This window comes from Amphiprion ocellaris, chromosome 1 (genome assembly GCF_022539595.1).
Source record: "Amphiprion ocellaris isolate individual 3 ecotype Okinawa chromosome 1, ASM2253959v1, whole genome shotgun sequence".
In the NCBI taxonomy this organism is placed as follows: domain Eukaryota; kingdom Metazoa; phylum Chordata; class Actinopteri; family Pomacentridae; genus Amphiprion; species Amphiprion ocellaris.
Genome location: NC_072766.1, coordinates 14,757,372 through 14,785,355, shown reverse-complemented (window position 1 = coordinate 14,785,355; position 27,984 = coordinate 14,757,372). Strand labels below are relative to the sequence as shown.

At 39.4% G+C, this 27,984-nt stretch overlaps 1 protein-coding gene across 10 annotated transcripts; it reads left to right on the top strand.

Moving 5' to 3' along the window:
- The first annotated feature begins 4,880 nt into the window (after positions 1–4,880).
- ppfibp2a (PPFIA binding protein 2a) lies at positions 4,881–23,755 on the top strand. Of its 10 annotated transcripts, XM_023275889.3 has the most exons (24): positions 4,881–5,029; positions 5,975–6,222; positions 9,281–9,367; positions 10,563–10,676; positions 12,376–12,507; positions 14,379–14,663; positions 14,941–15,033; positions 16,434–16,545; positions 16,757–16,789; positions 17,403–17,464; positions 18,146–18,224; positions 18,368–18,492; positions 18,602–18,669; positions 18,756–18,816; positions 19,069–19,207; positions 20,132–20,273; positions 20,616–20,744; positions 20,995–21,145; positions 21,352–21,463; positions 21,753–21,841; positions 22,001–22,123; positions 22,519–22,644; positions 22,735–22,923; positions 23,024–23,755. In XM_023275889.3, the coding sequence occupies exons 1-24, from the start codon at positions 4,966–4,968 to the stop codon at positions 23,243–23,245; spliced, it is 2,985 nt and encodes a 994-aa protein (XP_023131657.2). In that variant the 5' UTR covers positions 4,881–4,965; the 3' UTR covers positions 23,246–23,755. The 10 variants fall into 10 exon arrangements, with proteins under 10 accessions (XP_023131657.2, XP_035806675.2, XP_035806678.2 ...); XM_035950782.2 differs by lacking the exon at positions 16,757–16,789; XM_035950785.2 differs by lacking the exon at positions 14,379–14,663 and having other exon boundaries at positions 4,882–5,029.
- The last annotated feature ends 4,229 nt before the right edge of the window (positions 23,756–27,984 follow it).

The following is a 27,984-nucleotide window of genomic DNA, read 5'->3' as shown; positions in this document are numbered from 1 at the left end:
TGGTTAAATTATGCAGAATTCCAAGCGGGAAGCTAAAGGTTCAACTGTCAGCCTTTTAAAAACCTGTGAAATGGATGCGATATTTTGCACATATGCAATAAATCAAAAATAAGGTAGGGGTCAATTTTCATATATGTGATTAACTTTTAACTGCAAATTAAATTTTGGTAGAGGCAACGGGATCTTCTACTTCTCTTACATTTTGATTAGGTTTTTAATATCATGCTATTATGTTATATACCGTTTACTATGTCAAAACCGTACTGTGGTGTGTTAGTCTACTTATGCTAATGTCTAATTACGTTTGTGAAATAGCGACTGTAGACACATGCAATATTTAAACTGCCTGATTTGGTTTCCAATATGACAACACTATAAGAATCCATATCTCATTTGTAATATATTCTGCATTTATGCAGCTGGCTGAAGATTTATTTAACAGTTTGCAACAGCCAGAATTTAAAATGCATGAATTGGACAAAGATATTTTCATTGTTTTTGACTGTTATATGAAAGAAGAATTTATTGCTTGAAATATGTGCTTCTTATGCAACACATTTCAGTAACCTACATGTTGGTATGATTGTCTTTCTGCACTGTTAACATTATATAAGCGGCTTTTCCATTCAGGAGGTAACATAACTGCAGCACTGACAGAAACACATGATGTTGACACCACTTAGTGTCTGGTTTGTTTCCCCTGTTAAATATTATTATTAAAAATGACAGGACGATACAGTGTAATTGAAATGAGGGTCATCGATTAATGTACCCCCTTAATTTAAACATGACAATTTTGATATGGCATCTGAGAATGGAAAGAGAAGATCTACGACAGAATCGATTTTTATCAAAACGCTGATAAAAATGCAAGTGCTCCCTTTGACAAATTGCTTCATTCATTCATTTCTGAGTATGGTCTGCTAGAGACAATTGCCTGGACTAGTCTCACTGAATGATAGGAGATGATTAAAGGGACTAAATGAGTGAGGTCTTCTATGAATCACTGGTGTTTATAATTTGTTTCTGTGTGCGCATGTGATGTTCAGAAAAACGGTGGACTGACTCTGGCATTAAAATTCCATTTCTTTCCTTTTTTGGTCTAAGTTAATATCTGAAAACTACAATTATCATTGTTTTATCACAGTTTCTGATCCTGATGGCTAATCCGCTTTAATCACAATTGCATTTCTGTTAAGTACTGTTCTTAGAGAGACAAGGATTAGAGGGAGGATTAAAAAAAATCAAAGATAAATTGGGGAGAATCAGAGAGCATGTCTTGATCTCATCCTCAGGAAAAGCTCTCCATTTTCCACTTTGTAGCCTCTTGTTGCGCAAGTGACAGATATAAACAAGGCACTAGTGTAACCTCTCATGCTGTGCACTTCCTCTCACCTTTGCTGCTATAATTGCCCCCATTGGCTGGGTCAAGATCTGCTCATTGAAACCCACGAACTGGCCGTCGCTTGGTATTGTCTTCATGACAATCGATTTTCTGCTCAAACTTCATTATACCAAACATAGCATTGCTCAGTTCTTCAGAGAGTCTACACTTCACATTTAGTACTGTAAGTACGCTGTGTGATTCTGATATTAGCTCATAATTGGTCAAATACTATCTTGTTTTAAGTTACATTGCATTCCAATCTTGCTGGAAATGTCGCAGCACTGAGAAATGCCAGTCTTAACATTTGCTAATGGTCTTCATAATTCAAGCAAAAAAGCCCAAACTCAAGTCACAATTCTGTGAAACTGTTATTTAGTACTCATTCCAAACGCTTCACATTTCCAAAACCTAGAATAAACTCATCTGACCGCATTTTCACAGGCAAGTAAATTGCCAAATCACATAGAGAGCAACAGATGCACAAAAAAAAGAACCTTTTACCAAGAAAAATGTAACAGTGACTGTATAAAATCATCTACATAGCAAATCCACAATTTTGAACAATTAGTAAAAAGGCATATTAGTAACTGCAGCAACTCCATAACTCTAAGAACATCTATATGTTATTTGTTTATTTCCGAAAACTGAAAATGTACAATGACAACAGATGATGAATGTTGGAAAGAAAAAAAGCAAAATAAATAAAATAAAAAAAAAATCACGTTCTTTGTTGTTTTATTGTAGGATTAGACTCACTTCAAAGCTTGCCAAGCGATACTTAGAGAACAAAGCATTTCATTATTTGGCAAGGTTATGAAGAACTTTCCAAACCATGAAAAATGATTGGTTTTTTTTAAGTCATCATATTCAAAATGGGTTTGCAAGAAATATCAGTATGATAATCCTGGTGGCAGGGTGTAAACATGTTCCCTGTTATGCCTGTGTGAATGCAAAATAATCACCTGCATTTCTAGTTTCTGCTCTCTGTGGATTTGGGTGGCTGTACTTGACCAGGGGCATGATCAGGGTTTGTTAAGATTTACAAACCACAAGTCAAGACTCTGACCTCCTCACACCTAACATCTGTGTGTGCTCTGTGGAATTGCAACGTGAATCATAAAAATGAAACAACAGGTCAGTGTATATGTACCTCCCTATGTTAGTAGCCGAAAGACAGCTGAGTGGATTGACACTAAAGGTGGTGAGGTGAATAGATAATAATAATCTACAGTATAGAATGAATAAATGTACAGTGGGATCCAAACGTCAGAGACTAGTAGTGAAAATACTTCTATTTTGTATTAGTTTCACATCTAATATTTTTTGTAAATTACAAATGACAACATCTCAAGCTTAGACTCCACTTGTGCAGGTTTGTGCAACCCTTGTTATCCCAGTATGATCTGACAATGTTCCAAAGTGCTTCTTGTTATGTCAGGAATGCTCAGCTTCCTCAGTCTTCAAGTGCCCTCATAAATGCTCAATGGGGTTGAGGTCAGGTAACTGTGGAGGAAACTTCATGGCAGTCAGCACTCCTTCCTCTTCTTTGGTCTTCAAGTAGTTCTTCAAAGCTTTGAGGTGTGTTTCCGCTCATTATCCTGCCACAGTATGAATCCCTCCACAAACCAGAGGGTGGAGCATGTCTCAGAAGAATGGAACACAATTTCTCCTTGGTGTCATCCGAATACAAGTTTCAGTGGAAGAGGAAAAAGGGAAACTAACAAAATTTGTTAGCTGATCAAAAAATAGAGCAGCATATGGAGTATTTCTTCCGAATTTTCTACATCATTCTGGTGTAATCAAATATTTTGGACAATCAAATTTCCTGGTTGTGTTCAATATACCATGTTGATTTTAAACGTGGCCTCAAACTTTTGGACCTCACTGTATGTTTTACTGAACATATTTTTGTATTAGCAAGAGTATTTTCAATAAAGATCTGGCTGCAAGACAAAATTTATATTCAGTATGATAATAAAGGAGAAATGCTGTTGTAGGCTTAGGATTTTTAGAAACATTTTTTTTCCTCTGACAAAAATACATATGTGCCCAATAGTATCAGCAAAGGATAGATTTGTAAACTGCAGTACATTTTTCAAACTTTATTTTAGGTACAAATTGAATCAGTCAGTGTGTTTTTTTTTTTATCATTTATGATTAATTATTTTATGCTTACCCTTATGACAGAGATCGCTTTATGACAGTAAGTTACAATCCTTGACTAGTAATGCACCCTTTTGGCAATTCTTTATGTAACATAGCACAGTTATGAACTTTAACTATATATACAAATCATTTGATAATAAATTGCTATGATTAAATAGGAAACTAGACTATATTAGATACAGTCTTAGTGGAGCATAGGAAAATGGATAAACAGGTGCAAACTAAGAGCCGATTTATATATTCAATAAAATAAAACAAACACGTCTCTTCCATTATGATCAATATTAACTTTGACCATGGTAAATAATTTAAACTTAAAATATAGTTTCTTTATACATGATAATAAGGTATTGCAACAAGGGTTCTTTAAATCTTCATGTAACATCGTCTTATTTCTTATCAGGTTATTTTCAAATACAAGAATGTGCTTTACAGATTGCTTGACTTCTCAGTTCAGGTACAATGTCATTTGAACTAACATATACAAAGTCTAAACTAAACGTAGATTATCTTGTCTTTATTTGAACCAATAATGACAAATTGCGTTGTTTGGTGTCCACAGATTATATTTCATATGAGAAAAGCCATTCCTTCATCACAAAGATGGATGATTAAGCAGAGACCAGTTTTTCAGTGGCTTTACCTGTGAACTCTGTTTTGTTAGAGCAGAGCTGCAATAAAACAGAGTTGTTTAAGAAATATCAATATATTCTAAGTGACTGCTGTGTGCGACAATTGTAATTTTTTTCATGCAAGTCAAAACACTGACTAACATCAAACCAATGAATAAAATATTACCAAACCCCCAGCTCTAATGGGTGCGACTGCTCAATCAGCTGCTGCTTTCTCCAGTTTCATTGTGCCTTGCTTTTCATTAGGAATTGTCTTCTCTGTCATCAGTGTCAATCAAAATCTGGTTACTTTTGTCCAATGTGCAGAAGTGGCTCCACCAAAACTCTTCATTTCAAACTAAACGGTTAGCATTGGCTTTCCACCTTGTTTCTTTTTACACCCTCAGATCAAAATTCATTCTCAAAGGTATCTTTTGTCGGGCGAAAATACACACAGACAAACAACAAAAACAAAGAAACAAACTATGCTAAATATGAGTTTCGGCCTTGTGTGGAAAACAGAGCTGACAATGGGTAAGGCTATGGTCACAAAATGAGAGGCGAGTTGAAACCCAAAAGCCACATTCAGGAGGTTATTTACTTGGGAGCCACTCGTGTCAGGACAGCTGTTGCAGCTTTGCTCTGTAAGGATCTAAGTGCACCAAGGAAAGGGGAGTAGTCTGAAAAGTACTGTCCTTCTGCTACGCTTCTCTCACCCTGTGTCACTCCACCAGTAAACACTCTTCTTCATACCAGCGAATGTGGATCGACTAGTGCTGCTTTGTAAGACAGTGTGTTGCCATGGCGTCGAATGCCAGCCACATGTTGGAGGCTGCTTTGGAGCAAATGGATGACATTATTGCTGGTAAGAGTTTCTGTTTCTTTATCAGAGTTTCAATAGACTGCCCAGTTTGTAATTGCAGGCTTCCATAAAACCGACACTACTACCCACATGATTTCATCCTGGCACGCGCAAATACATACATATATAGTACATAGGGGAAAAAAAAACACCCTAAGGATTATGTAAATTGTGGTGGCTAAAATATGAACAAGAGGGAAAAGAGTTTGTAAAACATTTGTTCAATATGTGATGAGTTTATAAAAGCAAAGTAAGCAGTTCTATTAAAATTAGACAACTACTTTGAAGATTTCAGTAATTTTGTTGGATTTTTGTACTTTTATTACTTCCTATTAGATTATATGGATTAGAACCTTCACAGTACATTAACTGCATAAATGTTAACTTACTTTCCAGCATTGCCATGACCGTATTTTCTAGCAGAGGTGATACATTTTAGTTACTGGTCTTTGTCATAACCACAGTGGTGCTGCTGCACGGGGTCACAAGTTCTATTAATAGAGGTGACAACGCAATCATTAGCACACCTTTGCAAGGAACTATACGACAGATAACAACGAATAATCACACACTGTCAGTGAAAACAAATCTGTCCACCTTATGTTCAACATTACTGTACCTTAAATTTAACTTCAAACAGCATACATGAAAAGGATTTTCTGAAACTTGGACACGGTGATTAGAGTAACTACTACTACAAGCTGAACCTCTAATTTGTGGATTTCTGAAACCACAGTCAAAGTGTGATGCTATTTGCATCCAGTAAGTCATATTGGAGCATAATAGTGCCCCCAAGAGGTAATTTCTGGAACTATTGTTCCATCTATCTTGCTGTTCATTTGTATGCCAGTGCAGAGTTTGCAAGAAGCTAATAGAACACAAGGAACAATCAATCAATCGAGTTAAATACGTTGCAAAACTTTTATTTCTTGTGTTTCCTTCCTCTAGGCAAAATGTGTGAAGGACTGTTCAGTGCTCTTGCACAATTAGGTGGCCAAGATTTCCAGTCCTCAGAGTGTATGGAACAGTTGACCCTTCCCCCACACATGGACTCCACCCTCAAGGCACTTCAGCTGACTGAGGCCCTCAGGGCAGTGCTGGAGGGTCAGGGGAGCCAGGAAGAGCAGGGCAATCTCAGGAAACAAGTCTCTACCGATACAGCGAATGTTATACTGAAATGGCTGGAAAGGGATGAGGTGAGTATGGTTTCACTCACAGCTGAAGGCCTTATGAATGCACACAATCATGAAAGGCAGACATGATTATACAATGCCCAGTTCTCAAATACCAATCTGAAATATCCAAAATCCAACAAATAAGAAGGGTTCCATTAGAGAGTTGTGCTGATGTATATATTATTAGTCGGCCACAGTCTCCTTCTACAGAGTTCATGGCTTTTATTAGTTTGTGATCTGGTGGTCTTTGATCCTGGTCATCAACATCTGGAGGGCTTTTTCCTGTCTGCTATGAAGTAGTGATCTGGAAGTGGGATCTATTGTAAATGGCACCGGTAATGAGATCCAGAGCTCCTGGTTAAAGTACAAGCAGTTGCTTACTCTTTTCAAAGTTACATTCTCCCTTTCCCGTTTTCCCGTTTCTACAATGGTTGTTTATTTACCTGGTTCGAGTTAGTCACTACCTGTATTTACTCTTTTCTGCTCTACTTTAACTTAAATTTGAAATTGTCAATATTACACTCACATTCCCCTTCAGTCTCCTCTGCTGCCTCCTCCTTCTTCCCTTCTCCGTTGCCTTTACTGACTTCTCGCTCTGCACCACATCTGACAAGCATGTGCTGCAGAAAGTTTCCTCTCCCCTGTTCCCCCTTAGGAAGCCCCGCAAAATTAGTTTTACTGAGAGGTACTTCAGACAGTGCGAGACAACGGGCTAGAGACAGGCAGAGCAAAGTACAGAGGAAAGAAACAAAGGTAGGACAGAGAAAGATGAAAGATCATGCACGAGATGCAACAGAAATGCAGAGATGTGGAAAACACTGAAGCAGTTTGAGCATATATGAGAGAGAAAAAGGAGAAAAAACCGGGGAAGTTATAAAGAAGCAGAAAAAAATGGGAAGAGAAGAAAGAAAGGGAGTACAGCCAACTGGCACAGTTTGACTTATTCAGCTCAGCTCTAAAAGTCTCAGGCAGCCCAGACTCCAAACCACACGGACCTAGAGCCTCTCTGCACACTGTACAACTGAAGTATGGAGGGTCTGTGAAAGAAAAACATAGAGACTGCAGCACCGCTGAGGGTAACTGTTTTGGTTTGCTGTGAATTTTGTGTGTCCGTCCTCCTTGGTGCTGCCTAGCACAAGCTAAATTCTATTTAAAATTAAAAGTCAGACCTACAGTACAATGGGCCTGCACAATGGAGTACGATATTGATTTCTACAAACATTTTGCCTGGCTCAGAAAGGTAAGACATTCCCCACTTGCATGTCTGCTCTTGATACCTTCCTACTGCACCATTGTGTCCTTTGTTTTCTTTATTTTGTTGCAGTGTTCTTGCTTTTCCAGCGTAATTACAGTCGCCATGGTAGATAATTTGGGAGAAGACATGTTTACTCTGTATAGCTTGAAGCAGTGTGCTGCACAACATGCAACACATGCACAGAGTGGAAAAAGCTGATGTAGGAAAAACACCAATATATTAGACTGCAGACAAGCTGAAATGGTTTTTATAGTGTAGATATTGCAAATTGGATTTTAAATCAAAAACAGCAACTTTCAAATAAAATGGCTGGAAAACATTTTCACAGAAAAGCTAAAAGTGCATCTTTGAGTTCTTGAAATAGTTGACCGATGAGGTAACATGTGGCTTCCATACTGGTCATCAGGATTAATAGTTTGAGGAGAATAATAAATGGATTTACATTTCCTGTCACTAAAATGTAGAGAGTCTTTGGAAAGTGTGTACCATCTTGCGTGTCATTAGTTGCCTCCATTAGGTTTTAATTATCAATGTCTGGTATATCAAAAGAGGATGACTTTTTGAACATCCACATGTCAGTCATATCTTAAATAATATCTACAAAGAGAATATTGCTGATTTAAAATTCTTCCCTATACCAGAAATGTCACTAATCATAATGACATTCCATAGCAATACACTGTATGTTTGCTTCCATTTTAAATACTAATAAATTTATTAATAAATTTAATATTTTATTATTAATTTAATTTATTTAAAGAACACATTTATCAAGATTCTTACACACTGACAAGGTGCTATGGAAGCATGTATACAGAAAAAAAGAAGCACAGAAGCTTGTTCTGTGTGATGCAAATGTAATAATTTACTTTTCTGCATTTTAGGATAACAATACTACAAACTTAAAAGCCTCAAAACCTGAATGTGTCAACAATGATTTAAAAAAAAGATGTGAAGTTTTACTAAAGAATTATTTCTTTTAGTATTGAGTTTTATTTTTTAAATCATTCTTATCAGTCACTAAACGCTGAGAGCGTAAGCCTCACTAGAGATTAGTCACTTTAATATTAGTCCATTATGAGTCCATGAATCAACAAACTTCTTGGGGAAGTCCATTACCCAAGATTTTGGAAAAAGCAGCTGAATCTCAACTGCAATTGGAGCACAGAAAAAACTGAAGTGTATGTTCACAAATTAAAGTAAGCAAGAGTCTAATTTTGCAACAACAACAAAAACTAAACTAAGAATAATATAAAGGGGGCTACAGGAAGTGCTGTGGGAAACAATATAAATCACAGGAGGTCAAGAAAAGAATATTTGTAATAACTTCACTAGTGTACACTTAAATATATTACGGAAACATATGAATTTAGTGCTTTAAAAGAGTCCAATTCCAGGAATTAAAAGGCTTAATAGTAATTTCATATTATTCCAAACCACTTGAGCTGGTTGGTTCACAATGATGGGCACTGGGCTACATAATGTTTCCATGATTGTGGTTTAAAGCCTGGATCTCTGAGAAATTTGAGCTAATTTGGTTGCACATTACTTCCCTTAACTCCCCTTAGTCATCTATAATATCCCTGACTACACTGGGAAACCTGAACTCAGACTTCTCCCCACTAATCAGCTGGTAGAAAATGTTGCATACTTTTAAAACTGGATTAGGACCCATAAACCTCTTACGGATTCCACACATATCACCGGCACAATAGGAAGTTTGAGAATTGTGTGTCTAAGGGCTGCAACCCAAGTTAGACCCACTGGGCAACTGTTCAGCATTAACAGTCTACCTGAATTTAACAGCTGACCTCTATTCTGAAGGTAAACCTCCATTCAAATGCTAACAGCGAGTCCTACCAGGAGAGATTATCACGTCTGGAGGGAGACAAAGAGTCACTAATTCTGCAGGTGAGATTAGTCACTCCACTGGATGGTTTTCTTTTCTTTTTTTTTCTTGCATGGATGTTGTTGAATACAAAGCATTGTTATTTCTGCCTGCCTGTATGTAAAAGATTTAGATGATCTATAAAGCCCTTGCTGCACTGGCAACACTTGTATCCTCAAATGCCTGGACACCTGTTCATAAAGGTGAATCACTTTCAATGTATATGATCCTGTTCAAACACAAGAGGACACATGATACCACAGTGCCAGTGGAAAGTGATTCTGAACAGCTCAGATATCACATTGCAATGTTAGATGAGACAAGGAAATGGACGTAAAGGACAAAGGTAGATCAGAGTATTGCGCTGTAAATGTTGCACAATTGTGCATTTCTGTTCCTCTGCATGAGTAAAACCACAGTTATAAAGTGGGTTTGGTTCTGTTACAACACTAGAATGTCTTGTTTAGTGTGTTGTGTTTGCCTGCGTATATACCTGTAGGTGTGTAGCCCTCAGGACTGATGAACAAGTGCTTCTGAGACAAGCAGGTTGAGGCTAGCTGCATCATGTAGTATGTAAATGTGTGAGAGTGTTTCTTTTGTTGTGGGTTGTTTGTGTGTGTGTGTGTGTGTGTGTGTGTGTGTGTGTGTGTGTGTGTGTGTGTGTGTGTGTGTGTGTGTGTGTGTGTGTGTGTGTGTGAGAGAGAGACAGAGAGACAGAGAGAGAGAGCAGGTGCCCTGTTTGTTTCTTCAGGCCTCACACAAAACATTCTTTTGGAAACTCTGTTCCAGTTGGCTGGTCGGGCCCTCCTGTTAGCATCTGATTAGCTATTATGTGGTCTTAATAGTTTCTGCAGATTTACATTTAACACATACATTTAACGTTCTGCTGACGTCGCCAGAGTTACTCAAGTGTTGTGAGCACCTACCGAGGCACAGAGGATTATTCATTTCTTCTCAAAGGGAATGTTTTCACTGATTGATCCTGCACAGATGTAGATATTTCAACAAAAAAAGAGCAGCAGCAATTAAGTGGAAATAGCTGATATTAATGAATAACACACTGTGAGAAACTCTGCAGTCAAAGAGAAAATCTGAAAGAATTTTGCAAGGCAAAGGCTGTAATTATGAGATTAAATTTGAAACTAAATGATGATGTTTCAGTCAAAAAAGTACTGTCATCTGTAACATCTTTCTGCCCACATATGTAACCACACACAGGTGAGTGTGCTGACAGACCAGGTGGAAGCTCAGGGGGTGAAGATCAGCGATTTACAGAGTTCTTTGGTGGAGCATCAGCACAAACTCAACTCCACGGAGGAGATGCTACAGCAGGTACTGACCTCACTTCATGCTGAACTGTGTCAAAACACCTCAAACTAAACTTTCCCCATACCAAGTATTTGATGTATTACTGGACTAAAGACAGGAAAGTCTGACTTAAACCAAGCAGGCATCTACGACTGTTATATCAACTTTGTTCCTCACATTTAAAGGAATGTGACAGGGCCCTTGACTGTTCATCTATCTTTTGAATATGACTCTTCAGCAGATCTTGTTTCTTAACATAAGCTGTAGAATGTAACTCAGGATGAGCTCTGCTTCCTGGAAAGAAATTCCTTGCTAAGATTCCATTGAATCTGGCTGCAGATTGCCTTGACAACCAAAATATTTAGGACGCTCAGACTCATTCCGGGACGGTGTCTCAGAGTGTACGTCTGGTTTATGCGGGGCCGGACTAGTCTGTCTGGGCAGGTGATTACAGCAACAGTAGCCGCACCTCCAACCTGTAAGTCTCACATACAGATCTCCACAGAGAAAGAGAAGGAAAGAGAGAAAAAGAGAGAGGAGAGGACAACAGAGGGAGGGAGAAGGGAACAAATGAGGAAAGGAGGAACAGCTTAAATAGGTGGAGATATGGGAGGGAAAAACAACAGGGGTGGTGCTCCTTTAAGAGTTCGAAGTGTATGTCAACTTTCAGTTAACAGCAGCTTTGCGAAACAGTACAAAGGACACAAACTGGAATGGATGTATGAAACTTTAACCAACACATTCGAAACCACCATCCACGAGGGAAATGCACCTAAGTTTCACGTGCTGCAGGCAGAAACTGGAAGATGAGTCAGGTATTACAAGTCATTCTTATAATCCTTCTCTGGTAAACAGCTCCATTTGACTGTTTCAGCCTGCTCTGACAAATTTCACACGTGTCAGGAATGTGCTTTAGCTATCTGATGAGTTGAGAAGTTAAGCTGTAAAGTTTACTTCTGTGTGCAACGCTGTATGTGTACAGAGTACCAAAGCGCAGCCAGGACTGGTTTCTTGGAGACGTGGTCATTATGAGGCTTTGGACCTGAGCCGTAAATCTCTTCCTGGTGACAAAGCTCTAATATTTTCCATGTGCACTCGAGAAGAAGCCCAGATATTTTCCAAAGCCACAGTTTTAAATGGATGTATCCATATGTACAGTCTGCCTGCCTCAGATGCTCATTTCTGGACTTTAAGTGATTTAGCACCTGCTTGACATCAACCAAATTAGTAATACATCTGCCTGCATAGTCTGGCTTCGCTCTCGATGCCTGACAGCCATTGAGGACAGATATCACAGAATGGTCTAACCATAGTCTCCCTCAGCACCAGGTTTGATTGGCAGCCGTTCACACACAGAGGACAGGAAAATGCACCTGTCAAAGTTATTTGGATGTTCCATCTATGAATGTTTTGCATGCTTTTGGTACCTCTCTCTCACTGACTCTCCCCCCCCCCCCCCCCCCCTCTGCTGTGTACTTTGAGTGAGCTGTGAAATAGGCATTATAAATAGTGGTCATGGGTTGTGTATATTTAGCCACTCAAACAGCTTCTGAAACCAGTGGGGTTTGAGGGGACTGTCATTACAGAACTGGTTGCTTGCTGTGGCTTATACTTAATGTTGCCTTTGTTCAGTAAGTACTGTGCCTTGTGTATGGTTGAAGTGATAATGTGTGTGTGTCTGTTTGTGTTGCCTCATGCTCTTGCTGTATGTTGTTGATGACAGGAGCTCCTGCATAGAACGTCACTGGAGAGCCAGAAGCTGAGTCTTATGGGGGAGGTGTCCTACCTGAAACTAAAGCTGGCAGACATGGAGGGAAAACAGGGCCATGGGGCTGAAAGGCAGCACAAAGCAGAGGTAAGGCTTCAAACCGAGGTAAACATGGCTATTCCTTGTGATCACAAAGGATTAATTTTTAATATATATTACATTATGTAGGTGTGGTTATGTTGTTTGTCAAAGTGTATTTAAAGCTGCTGTGCATCCATCAAAACAGCTGCCTTGTCGGTTGTACCAGAACTTGATTTACTTGCTTTTCTTTAATTACAAGCACAGTTTCCTAAGTTTGAGCAATCAATCAGTTCACTCTGACAATAATTTTGCAATTGCACTTCATATTCTTAATTGGCAAATTTGTAAATGCCTTGTATCCAACAGACCTTACAGCTTGTTTCACTGAGGACTATTTACAAGAAGGAATTAATTTGGCCAAAATCAGGAGCTTCAATTTTTCTTCAGACCTTGGAAATTCGAACATAACTCTGCCAGGAGTTGACGAGGGCACACACAAAAATCTGCTTTGTGTTCTCATGGATCTAACCTTGAAGTCAGCTGCTGATTTTATAGAAGACCATAAACACTTTCTGGAAGGATGGAGGGGAACATTCACCCAAACCCTGGCTCTGTTGTTCCTGGGCATGGTCTACAGGAAAATAAGTCTCCAAGGGCTTTAATTTTTTTGTCAGTCTAAACTGAATCATGTATTTGCTTAAGACTGATGTGTTAGGTTACCATCGTACTTCCTGGGCATTCAGTGAATTTTAGAAAGGGAAAGCAGGGGAAGCAGAGCTATGAGTAGAAAGGATACTGTAATGTATGCAGTTACCGTCAAAACACTGCTGGTCAAAGAGTCTTTGTGTCCTCAGGTTAAAAGAGTTCAGGCGTAGTGGAGCTGGCATGATGGATGACGGGCCAAATATGAGTGTGTGTAGGCTTCAGCCCAGAGAATTTTGTTCTTGGTAGTGGCTAAAGGTTGAGTTGGTCATTCCATAAAAAAGAACCCTCTTCCTAACTGAAAGCATTATTCTAAAAGCATTTTTACACAGCAAAAGTCATGACTAATTTGAATATGTTTGGCTGTTTATGAAGTATGATTTGTATTACTAAGTTGAAAGAAAAGCCATTGATGTGGTTTAGTAGATGTCAGTTTTTCATTAATGCTCAATTCTGCTTTTACAATGTGCACAAACCCAACTTTTCCTTTAACAGCAGACTTAAGGAGGGAAGGGAAAAAAAACATTCTTTTAACCCTTTACTGGCCTCCCACGTGCTGCCTCTACTACACAAACATGTCCTTGCATATGCAGCGCACACACACGCAACGTGTGGAAGCCTCCTAGCTGTGGAGCCAGTAAGCTCATAGTTAAATTTAGCCGCAGAGGCACTCCATATCATCTGTCATATCCGCTGTACCGGACCCCAAGTGAGACTTCCTCTGTCCACAGTCCGAGCATAACTCGGCTGCTGTTTATGCTCTTTCTGAAGGAACATGGGCAAGGATCTACTCTGAAAGATGGCCAGAGGCAAACTCGTTCACCTCTGTTGCAATTGCAATTTATCAGTGCAAACTGCCACTGAATTTAGTAATACGGCACAGCTTTATGTTAGTACAGGCATGCCTGATGCAAGAGGCTTGTTAAAGGTCATTACCAAATACGAAACAACATGTGTTTACGCAGATCAGATGAGACTAACTGGCTCATTGTGTTTGTATACTGGGATCAGCCAAGCATCTGTGTTTCTGATGCAGGTTTACAGATATTTATGTATTCAGACTCAAGATCAAATATACACTTTCTTGGGATTTATAATACCATCAGCAACTGATTTGAAAGGTCACTTCTATTATGATGGATTCACACACAAACGCAATTTCTGCCAGTGGTTCCTTTCCTTTCTCTTTCTAAACAGTTCTCTCAATTCTTTCTCCCCTTCATTGTATCTGCCAGACTGTAGTGAATTTCATTAGTGAGCTGCAGGAGCAGATGTGTCAGTTTCAGAAGGAGATCAATAGCAAGATCCAGGAGAAAAAGGCCTTGGAGATCCCAGCTGACAGCAGGTCTCCTGTGGCGTGCCCCACTGAGTCCACTGAGGGCCAGGGCTCAAACCTGGGGGTGTCCTCAGGGGGGATGCACAAACTAGAAGAGGCTCCAGACGGGCCTGATGGGAACACACACAGCCCGAAAGAGGGTAGCTCAGATGCAGAGCAGCAGTACCACTGTGGAGGAGAAAGTGTAGGCAATTCCCATCTGCATGACTTGTAATGTTGTGTACAGCATGGGTTGGGTTACATAGTGTGTGAGTGTGTGTGTGTGTGTGTGTGTGTAGTCTTTGGGTTCAGATGCAAATGGCATGTCTGTTCCATGTCAGTGTGCAAAAACAGCACAACTCATCATATTTATCTGTTATGGATCAGTGTGTGGCCCAAGTAAATTTAAGACTGTGTGTTGTGTGAAAAAATGATTGTGGAGCTGAATAGTTAACTAAATCTCCCCATATTTTCTGTTTCAGGGCTTATTTAAGGAACTTAAGATTCTCAAGGACAAAGTAGAACACCTGGAGGATCAGAAGTTACAGTATGAGAAAAAACTAAAAGCAACAAAGGTAACAAACAATGAAGACAAGAATGTTCTGACTTGCATGGTCTGTAAACTTTGCAATGCTCCATCAGTGCCCAGATTCCACTGCTAACTGTCCACTCAATTTTCCTAAATGCTGTCCAATGTGATGTTCCAGCCAGTTAAGTGAGTCATTCTCTTTTGCACATGTTCTCTCATTCAGACACCTATGTTTTCTTAGGAAGTCTGAGAACTATTTGCACTCTATTTTGAAATACAGCCGAAATAGATTTAATCATGGCTTAGTCCTCTTAAATGATCTACTTCCGTACCGTGACAATGTCCAATGGCCTTACCCTCCGTCCTCTATTAAAATGAGTAATTATTATGCCTCCTAATATTTTATCATCTGTCTGTGTTTCCTTTCTGGTACAAAAGCTGTCTGTGTCTGTGAATTGGATATGTTTTATTGTACTATTATTCTACTCTTTTGTCATTCAAGCAGCAATTTGACTTGAAAAGACTTCACTTTAACTCTATTTGTTCACAGCAAGCTAACAGCTAAATATTGCCTGGACAGCTACAATCACAACACGACTGGCTTGAGGGTGATGTGGGAAGACATTTTTTAAAATGTTGCAATTATCCAAAAATACCTCACTCATTTTGGTAGTTCTCAAAGGAGGTCCACAGAGTTTGTTTGCAGTGTGAGTTACCAACTGCAGAACTGCAAAATGAACAAATGCTACATTTTACTGAAACTTTCTCCTTGTTATTCTCAGTTTAGAACTTTGCTCAGAGGCAGCAGATTGTTTTCAATCAAGCTTGGAAAATCTTGATGTATACTGGAATAATTGGCTACAGATGGTAATATGGCAGATGTCCAGCTATATAAAGTGCATTTTTCTGTGTGAGTTTGTGTATGCTATTCTACAATATTAAACAAACCTGTGGCGAGATATGTTTTGATGGAATAAAACCAGAGAATGATGTGGTATTTGAGGGAGAAGGTGTATTTTCCTGTTTTTACTTTCTTCTACACAATTGCAAATAGAACTTGCTGGCAAAAAGATCAGTCTGCACGTAACTTTATTGCCATCTGTGTGTTCTTCCTGCAACTTGCATCAAAACAAACTATTAACTCCAGACAGCAGTGGCCTAGCATTTGGTAGTCTAGAATTCAGACGAGGAACACATCGGTACTTTGTTGTGGGTGTTTCATTCATCTGCAATGAAGGAAAAATAACATTAGTATTTTGCAAAATTTGGGTTTCCAGTGAGGACATGTACCAGCACTTCAAGCTGAAATGCATGAACATGTCTTGTTTTAGTGGGTGAGCTTTCGGGGGGTGAATGTTTAAACAGGCATGTGTTGGCACATATAGTACACTTGTACAGGACTGCTTGTCCTTTCTGCTAAGATTCCTTACTGTGTGTTACCCATAGGCAGAGATCAGCAGCCTTCAACAGCTTCTGCTCAGTAAGAACGCTGAGATTGAGAGCTTACACAATCAGCTGCTAGCCAGACCCTCCTTAACCAGCGACACTACAGAGAGAGGTAAGCAAAGCACCCAGCTTCAAGCTTTCATAAAGCTGCCAAAAAAAAAAAAAAAACACCTCCCTGTCTGACAGAGTCACCCATCCTGATAGGTGACACAGTTAATGACTCCTTGTTGCATTCATTAACTTTCAGTAACAGCTGTGGGAAAAGTCTGTCTTGGCCCGTAATAAACTGTCTCATCACGGGTTTCTGTCTGTCTCTCTCTCAGAGGAGATGTACAGGAAGAGGCTAAACACCAAATGTAAGCCTGAGCAGTACTTAATGAAAATCACTTTAAACCCACGGGCCATGTCTACTTTTGATCCTTCATTTATTTCCTTTCTTCAGACATGTCTCTTTATTTTATTATCTTTTGTTTCCTTCTGCTCTGAGGGCTAGCTGACAATCATCAACTGATTTCTAAAATTACTTGATGCACTATCCCTCTTCCCTTTGGCTTTGTTGTCATCTACATGGATTCCTGAAGGAATAATGTCTGTATTTTGTCTGTCATAGATAAACACTTCTCCGGGGTACACTTGCTGAGTGTCGTCAATGTCACTCACTGGCAATGCCGTCTGTATGCCTTGAATTGCTACAGATGAAGGGTTTATGGACTGTGGGCCCTAATATGTAAAAGCTGACATGACTAAAGCTGTGATTGGTTAATATACAAAGGCTTGGATTAATCTTAAAATACATGGTTTAAACGGCACTCTAGTGAGGAATATCTACAACATCCTTGCATGTATGTATGTCTTTCCTTTCACTAAATAACTACATTCCACTAAACAGGTCCGTTCAAAAGGCATATTTATATAACAGGACCAGCTGCCTATGCAGATTAATAATCAGTGTGTGGTTTCTCCTCATAGATCAAGAACTACAGAGGCTTAGGAGTGGAATGAAATCACTGGTGGCTGCCAATGATGAAAAGGTGAGTTAGCAGTGACCTGTAAACGTATCCTTTCTCTGTCTGTTCAAACAGCTGTATGTGGTTATACTGTATCAGTGTGTGTGCTGTCATTAGTTTACTACAATGTAAAGTGTGTTACTGGCCTGTGAAATGAACGTGATATCATCGCTGCTGTTAGAAAGGTTAGAAAAGTGACTGCTTTTAGATGTCATTTCTCAGCGGCACCGCCCTCCCACCATTTATAGCACAGAGGGGCTTTTGTGTTCTCCCTCCCAGAGTATCTCGGACTTTAAAGACTTGCAGACATGGGCCTACATGTGGCACACTAGTGAAGACACACACGTACACACACCCCAAGGCGAGCCATTTCAGGCGAAGCCACATTCGGCCTCCTTCTGCCAAGCCTAATTTTGGAGCGAGCAGCATTAAGAGAACCATAGCAAAACCAGGCATCGGCACCACTTCAAAAAACACACTCCACGCAGCTGGTTACCACAACTAAGATTTCCAGCCGGGCCTGTGTCAATCCCCTCCCTATCCATTACTTTGATGTAAAGGCCATATGGTAGAAAAGCAGCGATTGTGCAGCATATCGCTCCGTAACAGAGTGAAGCGGGTAGTCCATATGTGTGTCCTAACCTTAGATAAACATTGTAATTGCGTTCTGTTGACCCTGAACCTGCCCAACCCTGTTTTCTGCAGGACCGACGCATTGAGGAGCTCACTCTGCTCCTGAATCAGTGCAGACAGTTTAGAGAGGTCACTCACATCACAAGGCAAGGTAATCAGCTTATTTCCTCCCTTCACTTTCCCTTGCGGTATTTACACTATCTTAGCTGAACACTTGAGCATAATGAAACTCAACATATTTGTTTTTTGCTTGAGCTGAGAGAGCAAAAAAAAATCTTGTCTTTGTTACCGCAGCTCCATCTACTGTTCGTTCGTTGTCAAATGGGAGGACAATGTCAAGCAGCAGTGAGGAGGAAGAGCATGGGCTGATGAGGAATGCTGACAGCGCCAGCGCAAAATCTGAGGACGTGAAGTCTGAAGTGAGTTTGAAAAAAACATCACAGCTGGTCTCATATCGGTTAACTTACTGTTTGCATGAACAGCAATTAGTCTCTCAAAACTGTAAAACTATATATTTAATCATCACAGGTTTCAACAAACAGCTCTTCCTCCCAACAAACATCTCTTTTATCTGTGTCAAAGGAAGATGATTCCAGGTATTTAAGCAGCATTAAACAATGGATGATTTCAGTATCTGTTAGTAGGATTTTATTGAGGTTTTTTTGTGCTTTTATTCTCTCAGAACAGAACCACAGACTTTATCGAGTAGCCTGAATGACCTAACAAATGGACACTCACACAAGGTATGTTTTACACTGGTCGTACAAAAAAGACAACAAATGCATCTTTGATGAGTATAATAAATGCACATCTTAATTTTTCTACAGTTTACAGGCTCCTGTGCTTTGTTTTATTACATAATGAATGCATGAGAGCACCAGAATTCCCTAATTTGTATCAGCATCATAGTGCACATGCATTGTATGTACAGCTGTCCTTGTTGTCTAGCAAACTCAGTGTCTTTTTTTATTTTTATCGGCGTGTGGTTCATCCAGGATGGTTTGGGTGACACCAGAAGTCAAACGCTGCCTGTGAATTCCTCTCTGTCAGAACAAAATGGAACTGGAGACAGCACCACTGAAATCCAGAGTCAAAGGTCCCCAGATGGAAGCGAAGATGGAGACTCCAGCCAAAGTAAACCCAGATATATTAAATCAAGCCTCACAGGGTGTTATTTATGGTAGTTTATGATATGATGGATAGTCTGCTGTAATGAGCCTTGGAATACTGTAGGATCAGTCTTCCTTTTCTGTGAAATAGGCCGTAGCCTGGTAATTCCCATGAGTTAAGACAGAACTCACATTTGGAGCAAACCGCTCTCCTTTGACCAGACGACCACTGTACGTTTGATCATAACTAATTGCAGAGGCTTCTGACAGGACAGATGGATCATGGGATCAGCTTTCTTACCAAACACACCCTCTCTCCTGCACTGATTGACCACATTTATCCCAGCTCCACCCTTCTTCAGCGTGACTGACCAATTTTAACTTCAGCCCCACCCTGATTCCTGCCTGCTGGGTGCTGCTGGAAAGCCCTGACTGACTGCAGTCTTTATCATAAAGATCGCACCTTGTAAAACGTAGCTTGAATCTTTTCTTTTCAAGGGGCATTAACTGTTGAATTATTTGCTGAGCTCAATGGTGTGTAACCTGCGTGGCTCTGCTGAATGGAGCATTGTGAGAAAGCAGACTATCACACATGTGCTACTTTGCTCTCAATGTCCTGTTAGGTAGTTAAAAAGAAGGGGGGAAAAGCTTTCTATGGCTTTATACTCAGTCACCGGCATCATCAAGTTTTTGTCTTTAACAGAGCCGCAAATACACCAAGTCTGATCTTTTCATAGATGTCATTAATCAAATGTGTTTAGTTTGGCAGTATAACAGTGGGACTTTGTCTGCTCAAATTAGTTTGAGTGAACAGCTATTTTCAACCAATTAAAAGCATCTATAAAATGTTGCATAATCTAACTGGCCCTCTGGAGTATATTCGGACAAATTGGATCACAGTTGTACTTTGTAACATTGCACTGACTGTGGTTTTTGTGACCTCTTAAAGGGAAGCTGGAGAAGGTCGACGACAGCACTTCAAGCGATAATTCTCCTGTTCATTCTGGAGCAAACACAGAGTCTGGCCAGCGAGCAGTGGGCTCACCGGAATATATGAAGAATAACAGGAGCTTCAAGAGGCTCTGGGGCAAGTAAGTGTTGGAAAATATGTGAATATATCAAAAACATGGTACATTCAAACATGATCAGTAAGTAGACCAAAGGAAAGTACAGTCAAACAATGAGGAGTATATGTTTAAATACTTATATTTTTGCATAAATACAGACTTACTTTCATGCTATCATATAGCTTTGGGTGTATGTAATAAGCATTATACTGTGTGTAAATAGCATTCTGTACAGCCTCTTTATGAACTACTCTTCTGCTACCATACTTCTACTACAATTACATTTATATTATTAACAATAAAGTTAGCATTTATATTTTGATTATTTCAGTCTGAGAATTTAAGAGTTTGCTGTTATTCCTACAGGCTTCGGAGAACCCAGTCTGGAGGCTTCAACGTGGCAGATCCAGATGCTGGTCAGTTTAAAAGAGGAGGACTGCGGGCGACAGCAGGACCCAGACTGACCCGAACCCCTGAATCTTATAACTCTGCACGGTAAAACTCAGTGTTCTGATCTTGTAATACAGTATGGAATTTAAGGGGTTTGTATCAGTAAATTGTGTTTGGCAACGTCAGAATAATGTGGTTTAGTTTTCAGGCTACATCCGCAGCACCGCTATTATCTATATTGGCAAAATGAAAAGAAGCTCTTTAAATGTGTTCTGCATTTACAGGGAATATTCAAAAGAAGACCATTTTGAGTACTTTCATTTTCTAATTTCCTTTTTTCCGTTTTTCTTGTCAGTGATATGAATATTCCATTCAGCCAGTGGACCAAGGAGCAGGTGTGCAGCTGGCTCGAGGACTATGGACTGGGCCAGTATGTCAGTCTCAGCAGACAGTGGGTTGAAAATGGACAGACACTTTTGTCTGCTACTCCTCAGGATTTTGAGAAGGTCAAAGAATAAAACAGTTACAGACACTTAAAAACACTTTAAACACAACTAAAATATCTAAAATTTTGAACTGAAGAATTTTAAACATTAGGTCACATGTCTTTTATCATGAGTTTTATCAGAGTAAATTAGATTGCATTTAAGTGAACAACCAGTTATATTTTGATCTTTGCTTAAGTGAGACATGCTTTTCTTTCTCATCTCAGGAGATGGGAATGAAGAATCCCCTGCACAGGAAGAAGCTGCAGCTCGCTCTAAGGGCATTTACCACTAAAGTTGTAGAGAAATCATCAGAGCTGGACTACATCTGGGTCACCCGTAAGACTCTTACTCTCCTACTCTGCATGGAGTAATTTAAATTTCCCTTTTGAACTTTGGACGTGAGGCTTGCAAAGCAGAACTTGCCATGCCATAAACTAAAACAAAGAAACACAAAGTGTGAGATGTAAATGGATGTGAAAAATGCAAATATAATCAAATTTCAAAACCAGGAAATGTTTCCTAACTGAACAGTCACACTGAACATGTTTTGACCACTGAGAGTAGACGATACTTGGAGCAAGTTTACTGAGTGACGTGCATTCATGTCTAATTTTTACCCTTTTAGGCTGGTTAGATGACATTGGTTTGCCTCAGTATAAAGACCAGTTCCATGAAGCTCGAGTAGATGGCCGAATGATACAATATCTCACAGTGGTAAGACTTAATCCTGCAAATGTGCACTGTAACATTTTCTCTGAAAGTGAAGTCCCGCAAATTAATGGATTTACATTTTAAAAATACAAGCTACATTACTGGTATAAATCTGTCTGGCCTTCTTTTAATGGTGCTCATGTTCTTTTTCTGTTCACTTAGAATGATCTCCTGACTCTAAAGGTTACGAGCCAGCTTCATCATCTTAGTATTAAATGTGCTATTCATGTCCTTCATGCCAATAAGTTCAACCCACACTGTCTTCGACGCAGGCCAGGGGAGGAGGTGAGCAAAAATAGAAGTAGAACTGGAAATAGTAGTTTGCACCAGAGTGTGTTATATAAAGTATTTCTTCTACTGTTTTGTTATGCTGCATTTTGTGTGCAAATTTGGCAGGTTAATGCTCAAAGCCCAGAGATCGTACCAAATTAAAGACATTTGAAGTGTCTTACTGATACACTATTCGTCGAAAAAAGTCATCACATCAGTTTGCCACAAGGTGGCGACAGATAGATGTTAAATGGTTTTGAACACATTTTTATTTTAATGCGAGTGTTTCCCAAAAAATTTAAGGGTAGTTATTGACTTATTCATTGTATTTAGAAGAAAGGTCAAATGAGAATGAGTGAAATGGAAAGGGGCATCATTCCAATGAGAAGTTTTATTTTTAATCTCTTCAGAAGCAGCCTTCTCCCTCAGAGGTGGTGCAGTGGTCTAACCATCGTGTGATGGAGTGGCTCAGGGCAGTGGATCTAGCTGAGTATGCTCCTAATCTAAGGGGCAGCGGTGTTCATGGTGGGCTGATTGTAAGTACTGTAAATGTTGAGCTTATCTGCAAGTTCATCAGATCATACAGACATTGATGTCTGATCTAATGTCAATCTTCTCTTCCACAGATCCTTGAGCCTCGCTTTAGCTCAGAAACTTTGGCGCTGCTCTTAAATATTCCTCCACAGAAGACTTTGCTCCGCCGCCACCTCGCAACTGCCTTCTCTGCCCTGGTTGGGGCTCAGGCCACACAGGAGAAGCGAGAATACGGCAATGCCACAGGCCACGTGCCCCTCACTACCACCGCTAAAGTAAAGGTACGAGCACTATTTAAGTCAATCAGTCAAAATGTTAAACTGCTGTTGCAGCATAACATTAAAATGATTTGTTAATGCATTGACCTTTTTGTGTTTTCAGCCAAAGAAGCTCGGCTTCACCCAGTTTAGTCACCTCAGGAAGAGGAAACCTGATGAATCTGCAGATTATATCTGCCCCATAGACAGTGCAGCACTAGCACTGAACGGGGTTTCTCGCTTGTCCTCTTCAGCACATCGAGGCCTCAGCCCCAGTTTGGACAGACATGCTGACAGATGGGAACACGTGGGGACAAAAGCTCAAACTAATGGCCCCAAACAATAATTTAATGAATAAACAGGAAATTCTACCTTCTCCACCACGCTCCCCTCTCACTAAGTGACTTTATAAATCAGTGGAAATTCTAATGCAGATATTTACCCAAGATGCATCCCTGAGGTGATTTGCTGGATGGGCTGTGAAGATGCTGTATTTAGCAGGCAGTTGATTTAGCAGTTGATTGCTGGTAATGTATTTTTAATCAGGTGTTGCTTAAACAATTTTCATCTTTTACTGGTGATGATTGGTGACATTGAATTGTTCATTAAAGCTGCTCTCTGCATTCCTTATACAGTTGGATTCCAAAGCTTATACTTTTGCTTTACAATAAATGCATTTTACTGACCATTTTGTACCTAAACTTCTGTAGATTTTGTTAGAATATTGATTTCCTTTTTCTTGTTGTATATCTGGGTTGTCTGCACAGCATTATTACTGACACCAGATACCTTAAGAATGGATGTGTCTCATTTATTTTCTGTATATGACTGAATAAAAAACAAATCTGAAATTAAATCATGTTTGATTCCTGGCAGTACACTTAATATTCTGCATGTTTTGGCCTGTTGGTACATGGGATTGGTACACCTAATTACACTACTAGATCCCATTAAAGCAAACACTTCTACCGTCAGCTGGTAGTTTAATGCTCAGTGCTGTTACTGAAAAGCTTGATAGAATTAAAATTTTGGCTAAATTATAACACATAGTGCTTATGTCCGTACAGATGCAATTTTTTATGTTTAAGACTTGAGATTATTAGCATTGTTGCTGTTTATGTCACTATGTTGCAAGAATTTTAATGTTTTAGGATGACTTCATTTTTGAGGATGGATAATTGGGGTCTTAACAGGCACTCGGTCCAAGACTGCCCACTACTGGTCAAAAATTAAAAATGCAGAAACACTTGTCAGCCCATCATTTGGGGCCGGATCGGTCCAGTTTGTCTACAGTGAAAAAGCCAGAACATCTGCTTTAATGGAATAGACAAGGCTGAAGTGAAGCCTGGTCTGATTTGCTTGTTGAGTGGAACGAGTTCCCAAACTCTGTTCGATCTGTAGAATCCCCCTCAGTCTTGAAGAAAAGACCAGCTTTTCACTGAACACTTTTGCATTTGACAGACTGCAAAAAAGAAAAAAGAAAATAAAAAAAACACCATCCTATTATCTCCTGCACTGTCTGTAGGCACCACAGTCCTATTATCACACTTAAACTTGTTTTGTGGCACTTCCAGGTTGTCTTCTCCTGACTAGATCCTTGCTCATGTTGTATCTACTCTCATGTACGTCGCTTTGGATAAAAGCATCTGCCAAATGAAATTGTGGAATAGTAGAATTGTAGATAATCAAAATAAATAAATCAAAAAATCAAGCTGGTGAAAATTACCAGCATCAAATTAAATTTGTTCTGTTTTCACACAGTTAAAAGACTTCTGTTTGATTAAAAAAAAAATAAAGAGATGCATTTTGCTTGTTTTAATAGATGCAGTTATAGGCATTTATTGGCAAGTGAATGTTGTGATTTCACTGCATAAACAAAAGAATGGAACACACTACACAACCTCAGTGTCAACTATTTCTGTCCATCTCTGACAAACAGCAAACAAGCATCCTAATAATACCACAGTAAATACAACATTCATTCCTGTTTAGAATTTTTCACATCAGTTTTTTTTTAATGTTATGTGTAAAACCCAAATTTCTTGTCGGGTAATTCATTGGTCAAATATAACTATGTTGTTGTGCCACATTGGATTTTAACTTATCAAAAATGTATAACTGTCTTTATCAGTAGGTTAAAATAAATAAAGGATATCTGGGTTTTTATTGCACCTTATAACCTCTGGCAAACTATTTTAACTAGAGTAAAGGCAATGCCCCGAGGAGAAATAATAGCAGGGTAAACTGGTGGTAATACACTGTCTGGCCAAAAAAAAAATGTCGCACACTCTAATATTTTGTTGGACTGCCTTTAGCATCGTCAATGTCACAGCATTTATTTCTGTCCAGAGATGCATTAATTTTCTACCAAGATCTTGTATTGATGATGGGAGAGTCAGACCGCTGCACAAAGTCTTCTCCAACACATCTCAAAGATTCTCAATGGGCTGAGGTCTGGACTCTGTGGAGACCAATCCATGTGTGAAAATGATGTCTCATGCTCCCTGATCCACTCAGTCACAATGTGAGCCCCATGAATCCTGGCATCGTCGTCTAGCAACCTGCCTGTTCCATCAGGGAAGATAAACTCTACTGATGGAAAGACCTGGTCATTCAGTATATTCAAGTAGTCAGATCACCTCATTCTTTGGGAACATAACGTTGCTGAACCTGACCAACCCCAGACCATAAACCTAACCCCCACAGGCTTGTAGGCACTAGGCATGTTGAGTGCATCACTTCATCCGCTTCTCTTTTTACCGTGATGCGCCCATCACTTTGGAACAGGGTAAATCTGGACTCATCAGACCACATGACCGACCACATTTGTTCCTTGAAGATGATGGTTCTCCACTATCCTTAATTTTTTAATAATGTGTTGGACGGTTCTTAACGTGATTTTAGTAGTTTCAGAAATCTCCTTAGTTGTTTTCTTTCCTTGATGCAGGCTAATAATTTGACCTTTCTGAGACAGATTAACATCCTTTCTATGACCACAGGATATGTCTTCTGACATGGTTGTTTAAGAAATGAGAAGCTCCTCACTGCATCAGCTAGGGTTAAATAAGTTGTTGCCTTCTGAAACATATTCATCACTGCAGTAATTATCCAGTAGAAGGCTCTTATCTATTTGCCTTCTATTAAATCCAGGTGGCAACTTTTTTTGGGCCAGGCAGTGCATGACTGCTATTATTAAACTCTGATATCTCATAGGTGAGATGTGACTGCCTGATTTAGGCCAAATGTATTTACTTAACGAAACAGAAAGATTAAGAGCCTTGTTTCATGAGGTCACTGTGCATGGGCTCAACAGGAAGCCACACTAGTCACACATTAAAGCAAATGCTCTGGCTGCCACTGAGTATGTCAATGTCTAATACTGTCTCTAAGAAGCTTGATTCCATGTTACAAATATAAGGTGCTGTAGTGAAACAAGGTCTCAATAAATAACTCTATGTGGATATGTTAGCATCAGCTGCAGTCCAAGTGAATCTACTAAGATTCTGCTGGCGTCTCTGGTCTAATAGCAGACAGGGCAGCAGTCAGTTCCCCTCTTAACCCTCCTGTAGAAGCACATAGCCTCAATTAGACCAAACACAATAATTAGGGATTCTTTTACCTTTGCATATCAATAGTTCTCTAACAGAGAACATCTTGATCAATGATTACAAATGACGGGTTCATAAATAAATTAGTCCTGCTGACAAGTGAGCACCATTGCTCAATTGATCCCTGTTAAATGGAAATTAGAGGGATGCAGGAGTAGGGATTAGGATGGCTGGTTCTGAAAAACAAAGGAGGGAGTAATACTATATTAATGTTTTTGGTATTAACTATCTATTGTGTATCCAAGAAAGAAGCATACATGCTAAAAATGTTCACACAAAGTGAAGCTTTTTAAAAACAAGTCCTTATTTTAAACCAGCAGATGTCAGTGTTGTCTGTGTGTATGTAATGTGGTAGAAAGACCATAAGCGCTGAACCTTTCTGGTTGAACTCAGTGAGGTACAGCACTGAAAAGTCAGATGAAAAACCTAGTTTGTCTTTCTTTTCTTTTTTTTGCATAACTGTTTCATTTTCCCCTTGTGTACAGTGGGGATTTGCCAACGGTGAGATTGTCATTTTGATTCAGTGACCCTTGGTTTAATATGGGGGCAGCCTGTTGTGGCCGCTTGGGCTACATTACTGCATTTGTAATTACACTTTCAGTTGGAAAAATTGGAGCATGAGTATCATGCTAGCACAAAGAACATGAGAAGATGTCACATCATTAATCAAATACTGTGCTCAGTCGCATGTGGGTCCAGATGAGAGCTCTGGAGTTTGTGTATTTGCAGTTTGGGTAGTGGAAAAAAACAGGTTTAGAGACAGAATCAAATGAACTTAGATTCAATTCTAGACTCTCACACAGACAAATATGACATGCATGAGTTGAAGCATTTCTAAATGCATCAAAAGTCCTCCCTGTTTTACATTGCTTTCTCCATTGTGTTCTGTGCATGCATGTGAGTTTATCCGCAAGTATGGATGCATGGAAAAAGAGAGGATGGCATTGTTTATAATAGTGCATCTTAGGCTAATTTCAGTAATGTGATCCAGCCTGCACTAGCTGACAGTTTAATAGCTATTATTTGTGTCGCCCTCTCTCATAACGTGTTAGCAGTAAATTGTCACATGCAGGAGACTGTAGTATGACTGACATCTTACCTTGCAATATGATATCTATTGTTTTAATTAAGTGAAAGTGTTTGTGACATTTATTGGTTTCCAAGTTACTGGTTAATGGCAGTATGAGAAAAACGTGCAAGTAAATTATCGTGGTTTACATTACATAAATAATTTGCAAACCCTTTGCTAATGATTACACATTATTCTCCCACTGTGACCGTCAATTCATTTGAATACATCACAAATAAAAAACACTGCATTGGTGATGCAATGTAAACCCCCATTTGGCAATGCCTGAGCTCTTTCTCTTCTCGGTCCTCTCTGTCTCAGCTTCTTTCTGTGTGTTTGTGTGTGAGTAATGTTTATTTTTTTTCCTGCGCCCCTTTTGTGGTGAAATTTTGCATTGAAATTACAGAG